General features: G+C 38.3%; 2 protein-coding genes across 22 annotated transcripts in view; one reads left to right on the forward strand and one right to left on the reverse strand.

The window, feature by feature from the left end:
• Positions 1-2295, forward strand: part of hts (adducin 1-like protein hts) — a 232531-nt gene extending 230236 nt beyond the window's left edge. For all 17 annotated transcript variants that reach the window (XM_076208406.1, XM_076208402.1, XM_076208410.1 and 14 more), the window contains 2 exons: positions 563-762; positions 2032-2295. In XM_076208406.1, the coding sequence (XP_076064521.1) occupies positions 563-706 (144 nt within the window). In that variant the 3' untranslated portion in view covers positions 707-762; positions 2032-2295. The remainder of the gene's footprint in view (positions 1-562; positions 763-2031) is intronic.
• Positions 2296-4337: 2042 nt separating this feature from the next.
• Positions 4338-18428, reverse strand: part of LOC143038824 (uncharacterized) — a 209348-nt gene continuing 195257 nt past the window's right edge. For 4 of the 5 annotated variants that reach the window (XM_076208398.1, XM_076208397.1, XM_076208399.1 and 1 more), the window contains one exon: positions 6671-6765. Coding sequence is in view for 1 of the 5 variants with exons in the window: in XM_076208401.1 (XP_076064516.1) it covers positions 6662-6765 (104 nt within the window). In the remaining 4 variants the exon portion in view is untranslated. Of the gene's footprint in view, positions 6766-18428 lie in introns of all 5 variants that reach the window. The other variant, XM_076208401.1, reaches the window with a different exon arrangement.

The following is an 18428-nucleotide window of genomic DNA, read 5'->3' on the forward strand; positions in this document are numbered from 1 at the left end:
TACCCACCCATCTCTTTATATCATGCAAGGTCAGCCAACTTGATGCAGGTGGGGATGGGAAGGGTTGGGGCGAAATCCACCAGCATTATACTATTCAAATGTTTACAGTAACCTTCTACCTGCACCACCACCACAAATTTTTTTTTTATAAAAAAAAAAAAAAAAAAAAAAAAAAAAAAAAACAAGCAGTCCAAGACTGACCACCAAACACCCTTCACCATCAAACCCCAGTGGACACGAGTCCCAAAGAAATTCCTCCCAAAAGCAGCAAGAACCACACTAGCATGACTACATTCAAGTCACTATTAAACAGTAAGATAAAACTAACTCAGAATAGGTCTAGACACAGAGCCAAACTGCCTCAAATGCCACCATCTTTGAATACATCTTGTACTGCCCCACCTTAGCTGAACTCGGACAATAACACTATTTTTTTCCTTGAGTGTCATATAGACCAATCTGGAGGCTGTTGCTGGTTACTCAGGAACTGTGGGTCTTCTGCAAGGGAAACCTGGGGCAATAGATTGAAATTGATTAATGAGACTTGTATTTTATTTCACAGCAAGAGTCTCCAACGAAGGACACATCTCTTACTGATGACTCTATGTCCAAGGAAAAGAAGAAGAAGAAGAAGGGGCTTCGCACACCAAGTTTTCTTAAGAAAAAGAAGGACAAGAAGAAGGAGAAGGAAGCAGCTCATGCTTAGAGGATTCCCACATCCCAACCCAACCCATTGTACACATCTCTGGTAGACCAAAACTGGTACTTGACTTTTTCTTGTGCACATGTCTTCAGCAACCAGTTCAGTTGATATATTGCAGTAATTTGGAAGTAGATTTAACTAACCATTGTGTACAATGCTACAAAATCTGGAATACTGAATTGCCTTAGGGCAGAAATACACCAACGTATGGGATGGAGGGGATGTCTTCAGATGTCCATTATTTCACTTTCCCTCATGTATTGTTTAAGAATTAATATATTTCACACAAGGAATGTATATCAAGAAACCAAATATGTAAAATCCTGTACAAACTGTTGTTGAAAGCAATGGAAACATTAAAAAATAACTTTCAGGTGTTTGTATCACCAACAGTTGTGGGGGAAAATTGGAAAAATATATATATATATATATTTATAAATGCAAGCCCAAACAGTTGATCCTGAAAATTTGATAGATGATGATGGTAGTAAAATCATGCATTAAGTCAGTTGTACAGTTTTAAGAAGTGAATTGTTAAATAGAATAATTGTTTGTGTAGAAATACTTTGTAGGTTAATAAATTTGAGTTTTACATCAATATTTCACTTTTAAATGTTTTCATTGAAGTTTTTCTAACATTTTATTGCAAAACAGCTCTAAGCATGTTCAAATGATCTGTTTTATATAGGATGTGTTCATAAACCAACAAGTGTTCCTGTATGTCTTTCCTGCAATACTACAGGTATACATAATTTACAGCATTTGAACTGTGGAGTCACAATTAAATCTTGTAGAATATGAAAAGACATACATAGTGTAAATCAAAGTTTTAGAGTTGACTCAAAATTAGATAATAATAACTAACTGCATAGTCATATCAAGAACTAGGTTTTTCCTTGTATACAAGATTCAAGATTCCAATGCTGTCGAACAGCAGTTTGTGTTAATAATGGAACAAGGTGTATGAATGGAAATAGAAAAAATATATATATATATATATACACACATATATATATACACGTATATATATATATATATATATATATCATTAACGATAAAAAAAAAGACTAGTCAGTATGGAAACACAAGACTGTGTGATAGAATTTGTTAAATCTTTTTATAGCACACATTATAGATCTTACTGGGTGAAACCTTGGAAGATAGAATTGCAAGAACAGTATGGGTATTTCATATTATTTTATTATTTGTTTTATTATTATCGTTGTTATAATTTTTCATTCCTCCATACCCCCTCCTCCCACCTTGTGTTGGTGGAATTCTAAGAATGAGTACCATGAAGTTTATTGTGAATGTCATTGCTGTTGCAGACACTGCCAGAATACATAGATGCATTGACCACTTGGTGACCTGGAGTACTGCTGTGGTGCTGCTTGGTGCTTGACAGCAACCCTCCCAACATCACCAATGTCCAGGTGCCTGTGTCAGCCTACCATTGCCTCCCAAGACTTTTGTTGTGACATTTTAGCTAAATATTGACTTAAAAACATGGTCAGTTGATTGACCAAAGCTTGTAAAATTTTCAGGACTAGAAGCAGTAATGTAGCTACAATAAATTTTTTTGTTGCTATTCATGGCATTGTTTACATTAGAAACATTTGGTATGACCTTTTGTAAAAAAATAAAATAAAAAAATTTATTATTTTAATGAAGGGCTCTCTATGTTGTGCTGTCAGTACCAGAGCTTCTCCAGGCTACTGATCTGGTCATTTAGTAAATTAGAAAAGAAACTTTATTAGATCAACAAATGCTTGCAAGGAAAAGTAAAAAGCTGTTAAGTGCATTGCAGTAAATGACCTGCATAAGCCAGTGCTAGCAAGGCTCTCCAGCCATAAAAGCAGAGGCAATTCATGTGGGCTAAGTCATCAGCCCCAGCAGTTGTGTCCTCACCAGTGGTTTTGTTGTGCCCCATACATTTTGGGTCATCAGCACTTGTAGCTTGACAATGCTTGCTGGGGCTGCCTGGGATTATAATAAAGATGCATGGAAAGATCACGTTATTACTCTTGGACTAATCCTCTGCCTTGGAATGGACAAGCCATGCTTCTGTAATGCAAAAGAGTTTTGGAAGTGTGAATAAATGCCAGTGTGTAGTCAGGTAAGCCTGTATAATGTGCTGATGGAGAGTATGTAGCATAGTGATACAGGATCCAACTACAGGTGACTGGTCCTCCTGGATAGTTGTGCCTCAGCCTTATTTCCTCATCACAGCTCTCACCATTTGCACTAAATGGTTCACATGACAGTGAGAGACTGGTAGTTGTCCTGCCTTATATCTTCTCTTATCACCGTGGTTATGGGGTCATTAGCTCACATTAGATATGGAGTCTTGCAGTCCAGATGTTTAAAATAAATTTTTAAAAATATTCACTTGTTTTTATGGTCCAAAAGTTGCTTTGTATTAGTCAAACCTTTAGACAGTGCAAGAAGAATCACACTCATGTAATTTTCTAGGTTTCCATCTAAGCCATAGTTAGGTCTGGGAACTCATTGCTTAATGCTTTGTAGAACAACCAGTCTGACCCCAACTGTTCATTACGTGGAGGACCAAGTTTGCCAAAATAGGAACACATACTGCAATAGTTCATACTATTGCTGAATGCACCATTACAGCCTCTTTGAAGCTCGTATGTGTAACCTAGTGGTTGGATGTTTGCTAGTGTGCAATTTTGTGGGCGGGTACATGCTTTATCTGTGGCTGGCTGTGTGGTATACATGTTAATTTGGCTGAATGTGTGTATGTACATTTGTGATTATAATTGTGAGGCACATGTTGCCAGAATTGAGTGAACCATTGAAGATGTCTGGGCTGCTCTCATTGTTGATCCAAGTGCAGGAACCACATTGTCTGGGTATAAGCAATGCTAAAATCACCACTGCAAGGGAAAATGCATTCTTTCTCATTATTTTACTCCTGATTAGTGGGAGGGGGGTTCTTTTCTATACTTCTTTTGACCAAGAATCCAAGACTTACTTTGGGTAGGTCAAGTGACCTTATTAATTCAGTAGTCTGCCAAGACTGAGCAAATGTGGGCAGTCCAGGTCTTTTCTTTGGGGCATTGATTTTGTAATGGACCACTGGCTATTCCTACTGCTAGATAGGTGGTGTGTTTCTTCAGCCAGTTGGTAATTTTGTCGTTATCACAGCCTAGTACTGTTTTCTATCAACTCTGTATTATAGCATCTGATAAAATCATTATTACTATTATATGAATATGCTGGCAGCTTGTTTTGAAAATAAAATATTGTCCCAAAAAAGAACTTATTTTTTTTTTGTCACATGGTTAAAGGATGGAAAAATAAAGTAATAAACTTGTAGTTTATTGTTGAAAGCACTGTATACAAAGCTTGTATGTGTGTGTGTGTGCATGTGTTTGACATATTGAAGCTAAACATGAAACTCACACATACAAGAACAATGAAATGGAACTAATAATTTGCCTGTAAGGAGTGTAAAGGGTATCAAAATCTGAAAAATATGGAAAACAATATAAACAAATAAGTAGCACAATAGTGCATTTTGATGAAAACTGGCTAAACTACAATGAGATCTACGCGGTATGGTCTTTTTACAGCTACAGTCCAACACTAATGCTCTAAATGATGCTAAAACAACTAACTTTCTCAGATTTTTATTATCCATTTCCAGCATTTCAGCCTACATAATGTACCACAAACTATTTTGTTGGTTTACACTTCTACACTTCAAATATTCTATACAGATGCCATGGCCGAGCAAATAAAAATATGCACACAAAATAAACACCCCCAAAAGTTATTAAAAATAATAATAATAAAAAATATGTAAAATAAAATAAAATCACTTAAAAACATTAGGATCAAAATTCACAAACTAAAGTAACATTTACCTTTCAGGATTTTTTTATTTTATTTTTATTTATTTTTAATAAATAAAGCTTTACCCTTTATACCCTCTTATCACAGGTCAGAATAAAGTTAAGCTAAAAGCTTTTTGTCCAACTGAGTAGCTTAAAAAATAAATTGATCACTAAATAAATAAGGTAAGGGGACAGTAAGGTGTAACTTCTCCAGCAACCTTGTGCAACTTCAAAGGCTGCATGCAGCAGCGACATGCTCTGTTATATTTGAACTGCCTAAATATATGTATCAGTAGCATATTCAAGGTATTTGTAAACCAGTTTTAAGCATAGTGGGTTATGATCACCCACCCATAAAGCCTAATCATGTAACCTATGGAAGTGGGTTGGGCACTTTGGCAAACTAATTTGAATAGGATACCATTCAACACTGAAAAACTTGTTACCCTTGCAAGGAAAATTAAAGATTTATTGAGCACATTAATGTTGGCTAATTTTCATTTGTGTCCAGGAAGTATTTTAAATTCATATAAAATACATGTAAGTATTCTTAATATAAGAAAAGAAAAAGAAAAAAATTCTTACTGTATCCATATTTCATAGCATTATGAAATTACAATAACGGATAGGCAAAACTACCCACGTATCATTTTCACTTATGTTAACTGATCCAACTTAGGCTTTGTTCTACAAGGGGTGGAAAAACTACACACATTAGCTTTCAGTGTTTAGCTTTTCAAATAATACATTATCATCATCATCATAATTTACTAACTGAATTAGCAAGAAATAATACATTAACATCCTACAATCAATTACTTTCCAACATTGATCACAACAGCAGGCAAATTCTGATAATGTGGTGATTATTGTGAGCTTATCAGATAAGGGATGGCAGTATAAAACCACAGTAGAAAAAGAATAGCAATCATGTGCCCATCCCTTCTGCTTTGGGCAGTGCTGATGTCATAAGGCAATCACTCTCATTCGCTGCTGCTTCACGCTGAGCACCACACCACCCAACAGCCCACAGGAATGGGTGGTCTTCCACCTGACATCTACTTTGTACACTCAACTTCTTACAACTAAGCTGATGAGTTTGATGCACAAAACTAGTTCCACTTTTTTATTTGTGTTGCCCATCAATATGCCAACATCACCACCATCATAAGAGATCTAAAGTAAATCTGTCTTACGTTATAAAAGGTACAAGTTTTATATTTCTTTCCCTTCAAGCAACTGCCACATAGGCTTACATATGATTGTAACACTTTAATAAGTTTTTCCATTTGGTAATACTGATTGAAGATAGCAGTCAACAAAAAAAATAAAGAAATTCACTTACAAAACTGGAACAATTGGATAAAAAATATTTTTTCTTCATGACTAGAAGTGTTGTACATAGGGTTTTCACCAGATAAATGTAACTCAAACATACACTCAAGAAATGCAATCGTGAGATCCAATGGTATAACCTGATAAAATGCAAGAGAAAATAGTGCAGATTAATGGAAAACTGCTCCTCAAAGCCAAAAAAGTATTGATAATGCACCAGAAGCAGCGGGGTTGACCGTAGAGCAAGCAATGATTGACGCAAGCTGCTGTACGATGCCAAGCTGCCATCAATAGGCTGGCCACTCCAATCCTCTATTGGCTATTCATGAAGACGCATTACAGATATAGCTTAATGGTATCATGACTGTAAGTAGTAGTTAAGCATTCTATTATTGTGTAGCATATGTAAGGTCATATCCTGATGAATATATATTTATATATATATATATATATGTATAGTAATACTGACTCCTAATGCTAACATTTCCTGATGGGAATTCAACCTTGTTGTAGTAACACCAAAAAGTCCTGCTTATTACTTTTCAACTCATCTCTGTTCAATACATCCTTGTAGCCATCATTCACCCAACACTGCCACTAAGGGGAAGGGATAACATTCATTTGAACCTGCAACAATTTCTCTGCATCCAAATAATTCAATGGTCCTTATCCAAGCTACAAATATGAGGCTCATTTAAATCATGGACTATTTTAATGGCACAGTTTAGAAGGTTAGAAAAGTTCCAAGTATGAAAGACTTCATCAATCATTCCACTGTGTCCTTGACGATTACGTTTTGTTTTGGGGGGAAAATGGAGCCACTTGCTGTCCTATGATGTATAAGTGGAGGAGCATTATGAGTTCTGGTAACTGAAACCAAAATACAAACACAAGAATTATTACACAGTTGGGGAATATACTGTGCTATAACCAGTCAGCAGGAGGAAAAAGTACTGCAAGCTACTCCATTCAGAAGAAAAGCGAGCATAGGAGAAGGTTCATACAGTGAGAAAGGAGATATTATGAGAAGATATACATGTTGAAGACAGAACCTATATTTACTTACTCCTATATGAAATAAAACTTGATACTAGGGCTTCTAACTGGAAATGACTGGTTAAGGCGACTGCACCAGTATAATCTAGCAACTGTACAAGCCTGACAACTATGACAGTGCCAAAAGGGCACAGGTATAGATAAGATCCTCCTAGCATTGATCAAATTTTCTAATCTAATGCTGCTGTTCATACTATACAACAATTTCATTTTATACATCCTACATCAAACACCATTTCCCAATAAAGCAATTGCCTGTAACTGTGACAAACAACACACATATCCAAAATCTTGCCAAAACTGAGTCACTCATGGCATAAACTACAATTAACATAATGCTTAAGAATACAATACAAATAAACACCGAAGGTACAGGTTAGTAGGATTCAGGAATGAAAGTTTCATCAAATACAAGTAATCTAATGTTACCTAAAACATAATTTCCTTCTCAGCTGAAATTATTTTGGTCAGTAAAAACTAAGAATAATATTGGTTGTGATGATAATACATATACTAAAGGCCCTTTCCACCTTATAAAGGTATGGCCTAGTCAAAGCACACACTCATATCATAAACAAATAAAATCTATTCAACCATCCCTTCCATTTTAATACCTCAGGGATGAAAGGTCACCCTGTCCTCTGCCACAGTGCTTGGGTTAAAAGTAATCCAGTGAGGCACAGATTTTCACATCTGGGCCCAACAGATAGAGGTGCTTTACCCTCACCATTTCAGTGTATGGTAATCCCCCTCCTCATCCATTCAAATTAAAATATGAAGCAGATGAGAATGTCCTTCGGGCATGTCATCCATCCATTTATACACAAACGCTCCTGTTTTGCATTATCTCTTCCTTGTTAGACACATTCCATGTGCCTTCAAAGCCCTGTTCACTCCATCCAATCATCTTATTTACAGTCTTTCTCTCCAGTTCCTTGCATCCACTTCTATTTCCCACTCTTGCTATGTTCAAAGTCACTTAAGCACTGTTCTATCCTGTCTAACAACTTTCCCTTTCCTATTCTCCACGTTTTTTGCCCTATCTATTCTTGTAACACATATTTCTAAAACACTTCATCTCTTTCTTTCCACCTCCCTTGTACTCTAAATCTCCTAATACAGCACCATGGGTAAAATGAATCTGTGCAATCTTCTCTTGGCTTTCTTCTTCAAATGTCTATTTCTTATGACACTTCATTCCACCCAAGATTTACTATTTTTTTTTAATTTCCACCACATCTTCTCCACCAACCCATGTAACCCCAGTTACCTACATTTTATCAAATTTCCTCAGGATTCTCACTCACACACAGATCCTAATTGCCACCATTATTCTTTGTACATTACTTATGCCAATATTCACTTTGTAACTATCTTCTGTCCTTCCAAGATCAGTCACCAATTGCTTCAGTTTCTTCTCAGAATTGGTCACAAATACAATGTTACCTGAAAATAAAAACTGGTTCACTTCCTATGTATTTCCATTCTCACTCACCAGTTCCAAACTTATGCCTAGCACTTTTGCTTTTGCCTCCCTTACTATCCCAAGGGTAATAGGTTGGGGATTGGAGATGGTTAAAGGAAATGGAGAAATGTGGGAGATAAGCCAGTTGTTTGCTTACGACATTGCACTTATGGCAGGATCAGAGGAGGGATTGAAGGAGTTAGTGACAGAGTTTGGGAAGGTGTGCAAAAGAGGGAAGTTGAAGATAAATGTGGGTAAAAGTAAGGTGATGAAATGTACAAGGAGAGAAAGTGGCAGCAGACTGGAAGTGAGTATTAACGGAGAGAGACTGGAGGAAGTGAATAGTTTTAGGTACTTGGGTGTGAATATGGCAGGAAAGGGAGGAATAGAGGTGGGGATAGAATGTAGACTGAGAGAAGCAAGTAAATGCCTTGGGTGATTAAAAAGTGTAATGAGAAATATCTATTTGGGAATGGATGCTAAGAGGAGGTTGTATGAAGGAGTGATTGTGCTGACAGCACTGTACTGGGCAGAAACATGCAACATATGAGAGGTAGAGAGGCATTTGAATGTGTTTGAGATGAGGTGCCTGAGAGGTATGAATGAGGTTACTAGGCTGGATAAAGTGAGATACGAGGTAAGAGAAAGGGGGTGGAAAGGGAGTTGGGCGATAGGGTTGATGAAAGAGTATTGGGATGTTTTCGACACATGGAATGAATGCATGGCAAAAGATTAGTAAAAGAAGTGTGGAAGGCAGAGGTAGGAGTGAACATAAGGGATCGACCTAGGATGAGATGAATGGATGGGGTAAAAGGGGCATTGGGAAAGAGGGGAATGTCTATTGAGAAAGGACAGGAGAAGACAGAAGATAGGGGTGAATGGAGAACGGTTGTGTAAGGATGATGCTGTAATGCATGAAAGGGAGTGGGTGGGGGATGGGGGTGAAGGAATATGTGTGAAAAAAATAAATTGATGCAGCCCAAAGCGATTTCTCCCTATCTCTTTTTCTGTATGAGGGGATGGAGAGGAGGGGATGGAGAGGGGGGGTTGCCGATTTAATGAAGTGACCTTACTGTGGATGTACTGTGTCTTGCGACACTGCATCTGACCCAGGGCAGTGGGCAAGATGTAGGGATGACCTGTCATCCAGGAGGAGTCTAGATAAGAGGGAGGGGGGTGAATGGGAGTGGAGTATGTGGGGATGGAATGGGTGGTAGTGGATTTTATGCCATTGTTTTTTGGCTACCTCCCTTGTTAGAGGGAAAGAGCCTTTGGTATATATATATATATGTACTATTCCATTCAGGTATACATTGAGCATATATCATGCAACCCTGATAGGCCCCTGCATTCACCTCAAACCATTCATTCTCTTTATACCTGACCCTTACACATATCCTATTTCTCATGTCAAATCATTTTACTGCCTTCAGAAATCTTCTCCCTCTACATACATACATATACCAAAGGCTCTTTCCCCCCTTACATGGGGGTAGCCAAAAGGAAAAAGGCATAGAAACCACTCCCACCCATTCCATTTCCTATATATTCCACTCCCCTCTTCTCACCTCTAATCCATATATTTTTACCACATTCTGCAAAGCTTCTGTCAACCCTACCATACACCTTCTCCAAGTTTATGAAAGTCCCCCAAAACATCCTTACTCTTTGCTTAATACATAAATACCAACAGCTTTTTCTCTCTTACAAGGGAGGTAGCCAAAGGCATAAATCCACTCCCACCCATTTTATCCCCACATACTCCACTCCCATCCACCCCCCTCCCTCTCTCTTTTTTTTGGCTTCTCCTGGATGATGGGTCATCCCTGCATCTTGCCCACGGCCCTAGGTCAGAAACAATGCAGCAAGACACAACATATCCACATCAAGGCCACTTCATTTAATTGGTGACCCCCCCCCCCTCTCCATCCCCTCATGCAGAAAAAGAGAAGATGGGGAGAAATCCCTTTGGGCTGCATCAAAATATCATTCACACATAGTCCCTCTCCCCCTATCCCCCACCCACTCCCTTCCATACATCACAGCATTATCCATATACAACCATTTTCCATTCACCCCTATCTTCTGTCTTCTCCTGTCCTTCCTCAACAGACATTCCCTTCTTTCCCAATGCCCTTTTTACCCCATCTATCCATCCATCCATCCATGTCATCCTTGGTCGACCCCTCATGTTAACTCCCTCAACTCTGCCTTCCACTCCTCTTTTACTAATCTTTCTTCGCTCAATAATTACCATATACCTGTCTGTCCACCTAAACTTGATATATGTACCCTGTTCCTCTCTGAAACCCACACTTATCTTCCTCAATCACTCTCCCTGTTCTGCTTCTAATCTTTTCAATTAACACATCGCAGGACCACCTGTAAAAGAGATGCCAGGAAATCATCTTCCTGCTGCCTGTCTGACTTCAAATCCTGTCCACATTATCACCTCCATCAGGAGGAGCAGAAATGTCTGGACCAAACTCAGGATCTGTATCAATTTCAACTGCATTTCCTCCACCTTTTCACACAAGGAGAGTTGACAAATGACAACTGCTCACCTCCTATTTCTATAAGATGATGATGGAGAAACTATCCCACACACATACAACACAGTCCAAACTTTCCAGAAAGACCTATGGAAGGGCCTAAAGGACCATTGCCAGCACTGTGGGACTGAGAGTTTCCAGTCCATGAAACTTGAGGCAACAATCATTCACAAATGACCTTACTGACCATAACTCAAAAAAATATACACCAAAATTCATACTTGTTTTTTTCCTCCTTGTACACTAGCACATGTACTTACCCATTCAACATGACACTTTCTTCCCTTAGACACATTAAATAATTTCACCAACCAAACCACAATTACTATGTCATCCTTTGTCAGATATTTGATGACATTCACCCAATTCTGATGCTTTTCCAGCTTTCAGTTCTTTCAATGCTACTTGTACCTTCTCTCTCACAACAGCTTGAACATTCTCCTCACCCATCAAAGTCATTCTCCTAGCATCCATTACAGCCACAATCAAGCATCCTTGTCATCCACGTTTAGCAATTTGAAATACTCTTACCATCTCCCACAAACATCCTTCTACTTCATTTGCCCCCTCTTTGCCCTCTTTTCAATTCATTTATTAAAAAAAAAAGTATATAAATATATATATATATATATATATATATATATATATATATATGCAAGCAATCACATCACCATGATACGAAAATGCAAAATAACCACAGGAGAAGAGAAACTTTTAGACAGTAAGTACATATATTACATCTTCAGATCCACCAGACTTGCCCACAACACACTCATGAAGGGTAAGGTTAGAGCAATGCAACTTATATCTGTGGCTCAACTTATTCTGTGTTTATAATGTTAGATGGTGTCCTAAACACAGCTGTGCTAGTGTGGTTCTTGCTTGTCATGGGAGTGATTTCTCTGTAGGGATGAAGTTGAGGAAGAGTATATCAGGAATGTTTATAGGTCTAGGAGCACATCAGGAATCAAGGTGATCATGAATCTAATTAGATGTAGGCCATAGGATGTATTAAAGGGTGGCATGCCCCAAGCTGTGGGTAGCTAGTCCAGATCTGTGGGGACGGAACTAAGGATTAGTTTATTGACAAAAATTCTGCATTTTGAGTGAGTAACTGGGAGAAATGGGTTAGTCCCATAATGTGGGAAATGTGGACGGTTGGGAACACCTGATGTGAGTAACTCGATTGGAATGGCTGATGCTGGGCAATGTCATAGTCAGGGGGAGTAATAAGAAGATAATCTGGCTGGGCTTGAGCCGGTGAAGGCATAAGGCGTCATTATAAGCCAAACCACCCTTACATACAGGTTAGTTATTATGCATGCTCCTCACTTAAAACAGTGAATATTTGTAATATAATAAAATAATAGTAGAAGAAATGGTCACATTTTGGTGGCAACTTGGGAAGTGCTGAATTTTTGTGTGAATATATATCCAATTAGTGTTGAGTCATTATAAACCAAACTCTTCCATGCACAGGAACCAGGCCGGGCATCCATAACATAAACACTATCAACAATATAGATTAATTCACAAGAATTAGAGGGAGTGGAAAACTGGTGTGGTCTGCATCGCTCACCAGGTGATAGGGATTTAAATTCAGATAGTTACTGCCAATTTGTGTATATATTGTGATTATATAGAATTTCTTGCTTCAGAGATGGCTGGTGGATCACGACAGTATAATAACCCACTTACTTAACTGACTCATTTGATTTATCATTCACTTATCCTCTAAATTGTCTTTTCTCATGCCAAGTATTTACCTAGTTGTATTATATGGGAAAGGAGCTATGCTTGTGGTGACCCATCTTTGCATCTTTCAACATCCAAGTTTTTTCTTAAAATCTTGAATAATGTTTACACACACTGTTTCCTTATCTAATTTATTCCAGGTTTCCACCACTCTATGTGGGAAGCTATTTTTTTCAGATATCTTCTATAGTTATCCTTTTTGAGCTTCTTTTCATCTCCTCTTGTTTTTCCGTTGTCCCATTTTAATAAATCATCTCGATCTAGGATTTCCATTCCTATCATGATTCTAGAAATAGTCAATAGATCTCCTCTTTCTCTTTTTGTTCCAGAGTTGATATTTCCAATTTGGACAATCTTTGTATGTTAATTTGGAGAGAGTTGGTGCCAACTTTGTTGTTGCTCTTCGTATTCTAATTTCTTCATATTCTTTTTGGTACTGGGTGTCCATAGTGTTGCTGCGTACTCCAGTTTTGGTCTTATAAATGTAACTAATATTTTTTTAATCATTTCCTCATCTAAATAGTCAAATGCCACTTTCATTGACCTTAATAGGTTGAAGGTTTCTCTGACTTTTATTGATATGTTTGTCCAGTGTCATGTCTTTGCTGATTATTACTCCAAGGTCTCTTTCCGAGTTCACTTTTTTTACTTCACCAATCTATTTCATGATATTCTATTTTTACTTTTTCCAAACTCCATTATATTACACTTCTATGTGCATAGCTGAGCGTGGTTTTTAAGAACTGTTTGTAGAGTGTGCTTAGTTTCCTTCTGCTGACTGAGTGTGTGCTTGCTACTGATATTATTATGTTTATTTTCTTGATTTTTACTGTTAGGTTCTTGATGTATGGGTTGATGGGCATTTATCAAAACAAATTTTAGGACTATTGTTAAATGGAATGAGCTGACTATCCAATTTTATTGCTGATCTTTCTTTAATTCATGGTTCTCTGGAGTGAACAATGTCATTGATGATTGGGTGTTCTTAGCACCTATACTTGCTGTACTGGGATATTATCATAAAGTCATCTGCATAGGTGAGTGTTTAGGTGTTACACTCTGGGTCTGGTGTAAGATACATACATATACCAAAGGCTTTTCCCCCTACACGGGGGGTAGCCAAAAAGAAAAAGGCATAGAAACCACTCCCACCCATTCCATTTCCTATATATTTCACTCCCCTCCACCCTCCTTATTTTGACACCTGGATGACGGGTCATCCCTGCATCCTATCCACTGCCCTGGGTCAGAAACAGTGTCGCAAGACACAGCACATCCACAGCAAGGCTGCTTCATAAATTCGGCAACCCCCTCTCCGTCTCCCCATGCAGAAAAGGAGAAGATGGGGAGAAATCCCTTCGGGCTCCATCATTTTTTTTTTCTCATACATACTTCCTTACCCCCCATCCCCACCCACTCCCCCTCATGCATCACAGCATCATTATACACAACCCTTCTCCATTCACCCCTATCTTCTGTCTTCTCCTGTCCTTCCTCAACAGACATTCCTCTTTTGTAATGCCCCTTTCACCCCATCCATCCATCTCATCCTAGGACACCCCCTCATATTCACTCCTTCCACATCTGCCTTCCACACTTCTTTTACTAATCTTTCTTCACTCATTCTTTCCATGTGTCCAAACCATCCCAATACTCTTTCATCAACCCTATCTCCCAGTTCCCTTTCCACCCCTGTTCTCTTCCTCACCTCCTCATTTCTCACTCTATCCAGCCTAGTAACCCCTATCATACTTCTAAACACATTTAAACTCCTTCTCTCTTCCTCTCTCATGTTCCCTGTTTCTGCCCTGTACAATGCTGTTGGCACAATCACTCCTTCATATAACCTCCTCTTAGCATTCATTCCCAGATGTCAATTTCTCATTACACTTTTCAATCCACCAAGGTATTTATTCGTTTCTCTCAATCTACATTCTACCTCCACCCCAACTCCTCCCTTTCCTGCCACATTCGCATCCAAATATATAAAACTATCCACTTCCTCCAGTCTTTCACCCTTAATGCTCACTTCCAGCGTAAGATGACTTGTGAAAAAGTAACTAGGAAAGAATACAAGCAAACTTTATAATTACACAAATATTTGAAGTGAGGTGTTAGGGAACTTTGAAAAGGTTATCATCAATAAATGCAAAGATGAACCAAAAATCTTCTATAGTTTTATCAATGGAACTGATACAAAGGGAAGAACTGTCCAAGCTAATAGTGGTCAGTGAGTTGTTCAGACATCAATTCAGGATGAAATAATGAAAGTTTCCAATCTGTTTTGCTCACAAGTGATTCTGTGGAAGTCCGAGATTGGAGTGAAAATATTGGGTTAGAAGATACGTAGAAGTGTAGGAAGTGTTCAAGCTCTAGAAGTACCTGATGAGAGAAAAGCTTCTACACCAAATGGGATCTCAAACTGGATACATTTGGAATGCAGAGAGCAACTGGCACCCAAGATTAAAAATCTGTGTGCTCATTAAGAGGTTTGAAGTGGGAGTATGTTTTTACTCAACAACCTTCTTATAAGGTGGAGAAGATCCTTTCATATGCATATATCAAAAGGAAAAGTTATATAGAAGGAAGTAAAGAGATACTGCTGAATTATAATCTAGTTCCTCTGGCCAGCATGATAGTGAAATTGAGAAAGGTGGATATGAACATGTCAATAGACAGTCAATTTTTCTGGATTATTATCACTATGGATGCTTGCTGGCTCAGTGGGTAAGAGCTTCACTACTCATGACAGAGGTCAAGGTGACAGCAGTTCAAATCCTACTGCTAGCAAGTTGGACCAAGGGCATGGTTCATCAAATTCCACATTACAAAGTAAGGCACCATCCTAGCCTCCTGATAGGGAGAATTTGTGATTTTAAATTGAATCATTATCACTATATGCATATTCATCCCTTTGGGTTGCATCAATTTCTAATCTCACAACCATTCTCCAATCACACCTATCTCTTGCTCTCTCCCCTCTCTGCTCAAGACAATCTTCTTGCATCCAATGCCCTTTACCCCATCTATCCACCTCATTCTAGGTCTTCCCCTCAAGTTAATTCCATCCACCTCTGCCTTCCATGGCTGTTCAATGTGTACATGGATGGGGTGGTACAAGGAGGTAAATGTGAGGGTAATGGGCAAGGGATTGGAGATGGTTAAAGATAGTGGAAATAGGTGGGAGGTGAGCCAGTTATTGTCTGCAGACAACACTGTGCTTGTGGCAGGGTCAGAGGAGGGATTATGGGAGTTAATGATGGAATTTAGGAAGGTATGTTATAGGAGAAAGTTGAAGATTAATTGGGTAAAAGGTGATAAGATTTACAAGGGGCAAGGATGGCAGTAAGTTGAAAGTAAGTCTTAATTAAAGGACAGAGGTTAGAGGAAGTAGACATTTCTAAGTATTTGGAATTGCATGTGGCAGGAAATGGGGTGGGGGTGAAGGTAAAATGTAAATTAAGAGAAGTAAATGTCCTGGGGGATTGAAAAGTGTCATGAGAAATAGGCATCTGGGAATGGATGCAAAGAGAAGATTATATGAAGGGGTGATTGTGCCGACAACAATGTATGAGATGGAGACTTGGAATGTAAGAGAAACAGAAAAGAAAAGTTTAAATGTATTCACCTTGATCTTTGGATCACATGCTGGACTCATGATGAACAGCTATTTCCCTCCTGGAAGAGAGCTCAGAGCTCATATGACCAATCTATGGGTAATGCTGTGACCTGGCAAACACACACACACACACTTTCAACGAACGGGCGGCTTGAAGAACGTTCTGAAGAAAAGTGCTGATTGTGGATCCCAACGCAAAGAGAAGTACCTTTTTGTATTTACAGGGTGGGGGGAAATTGCTCGTGGGGCAGTAGGTAAGTAGGAAAAGAGGAGAAGGGGAGGGATTGCTGGGGAAATGGAAGGAAATGAGGATGTGGAGGACTTGGCCCAAGCAGACAAGCGTAAGGTCAACATGAAACGACCACCGGACCAGCTCAGTGATGACGAAATGGCTAATAAAAATGTAAAGATTAGAAGTATAGAGAGGAGCAATACAGTAGCAAGTGACGAGAATATGTTCCAGGGATTTAAAGAGGGTGGGGGGGACACAACCCCCCCCCCCCCTCGACTGATAAGACTAGAGGAGAGAGTTGATAAGGTGATCGAGGACTTGGAACGTAAGTTAGGTAATGTTGACAGTATGATACGAAGAATTGAAAAATTGGAAGAACTAGAGAGGGCGAACAAAAACTTAACTAAGGAAATTGAAGAATTAAAACAACAGTTAAAAGAAGTAAAAGATGAGAATAAAGTCTTAAAGGAGAATAATATGGAGAACAAGGAGGGTTGGAAAAAAATTCATGAAAATAGCAAGGTTGCATTCACTGACATAATCAGACAGCAAATGAATGAACAAACTGAAAACTCAGTTATTAAAGTGATGAGACAGAAGGAGAATATAGTAAGAGACTTAGCAGACAAAAAGAAATGTATAATTATATTAGGAATGGAAGAGAAACATAACCCAGATAGAACCACAAGAATCAAAGAGGAAAATGAAAAAGTAAGAAATTTACTAGAATTAGTTCAGGAAGATGAACCAGAAATAATGAAACAAATCGAAGAGAAATTCAGGCTAGAGAAATATAGTACAGACAAGACCAGACCAATCAAGATTAAATTCAGGTCACAAACTACGGCTGAGAATATCTTATCCAAAACAGGGAAACTAGCAACAAGTGAACAATATAAAAAGGTATGGATAAAAAGGGAAATGAATAAAGAGGAAAGAGAGGAAGAAAAACAGAAAAGACTTGAAGCAAAGGAAAAAAACGAGATAAGAACGGAGTCAGAAAAAGAGAGATTCTATTGGAGAGTAGTGAATATGAAACTGAAGAAAGTCGACATACAAGAGAAAAACAAAAGGGAAACAGAGAACACAATGGAAGTGACAGAAAACTAAGAGTGTCTTACACAAATATAGATGGATTAATAACAGGATTGAATGAACTGAATGATTATTTGAAAGAAAAAGAACCGGACATAATGGGAATTGTAGAAACAAAATTAAAAGGTCCACTACCACCCAACAGTGTAGGACATGATGCATATAATTATTGGATTAGAAACAGAGTGAAAAAGGAAGGGGGTGGAGTTATGTTCCTGACTAAGAAGGATATAAACGTGAAGGGTGTCACATATGGAAAGAATACAGTAGAAATGATAATGATGGAAGTAGAAGACAGAGATAAGAAGAACAGAAAGTTTGTGATAAATTATGTGCCCCCAAAAACAGCCTCATGGGAAGAGAGTGAACATAAAAGTATGTTAGAGGACACCAAGATAACATTAAACAAGATAATGGAAGAGGGAGGAAAAATAGTTATGATGGGCGACTTTAATTGCAAAGAAATCTGCTGGGAAGAAATGACAGTAAAGGGTGGAGACGGCTCATGGGGAAACGCTCTACTCGAGATGGTTACTGACCATACAATGACACAATGGATACAGGAGAACACTAGGTATAGAAATGAAGAAGAGCCATCGAAACTAGACCTAGTAATTGCATCCGAACCTAGAATAGTGGACAAAATTGAATATAAAACACCAATAAGTAAAAGTGACCACGTATTGATTGAACTGGAACTTAATGAAGAAAAATATATGAAAAGAAATGAACAATACAGAAAAGGAAGAATGATGTATG

The sequence above is a fragment of the Oratosquilla oratoria genome, chromosome 25 (assembly GCF_046742065.1).
Source record: "Oratosquilla oratoria isolate Oo_2021 chromosome 25, ASM4674206v1, whole genome shotgun sequence".
NCBI lineage: Eukaryota > Metazoa > Arthropoda > Malacostraca > Stomatopoda > Squillidae > Oratosquilla > Oratosquilla oratoria.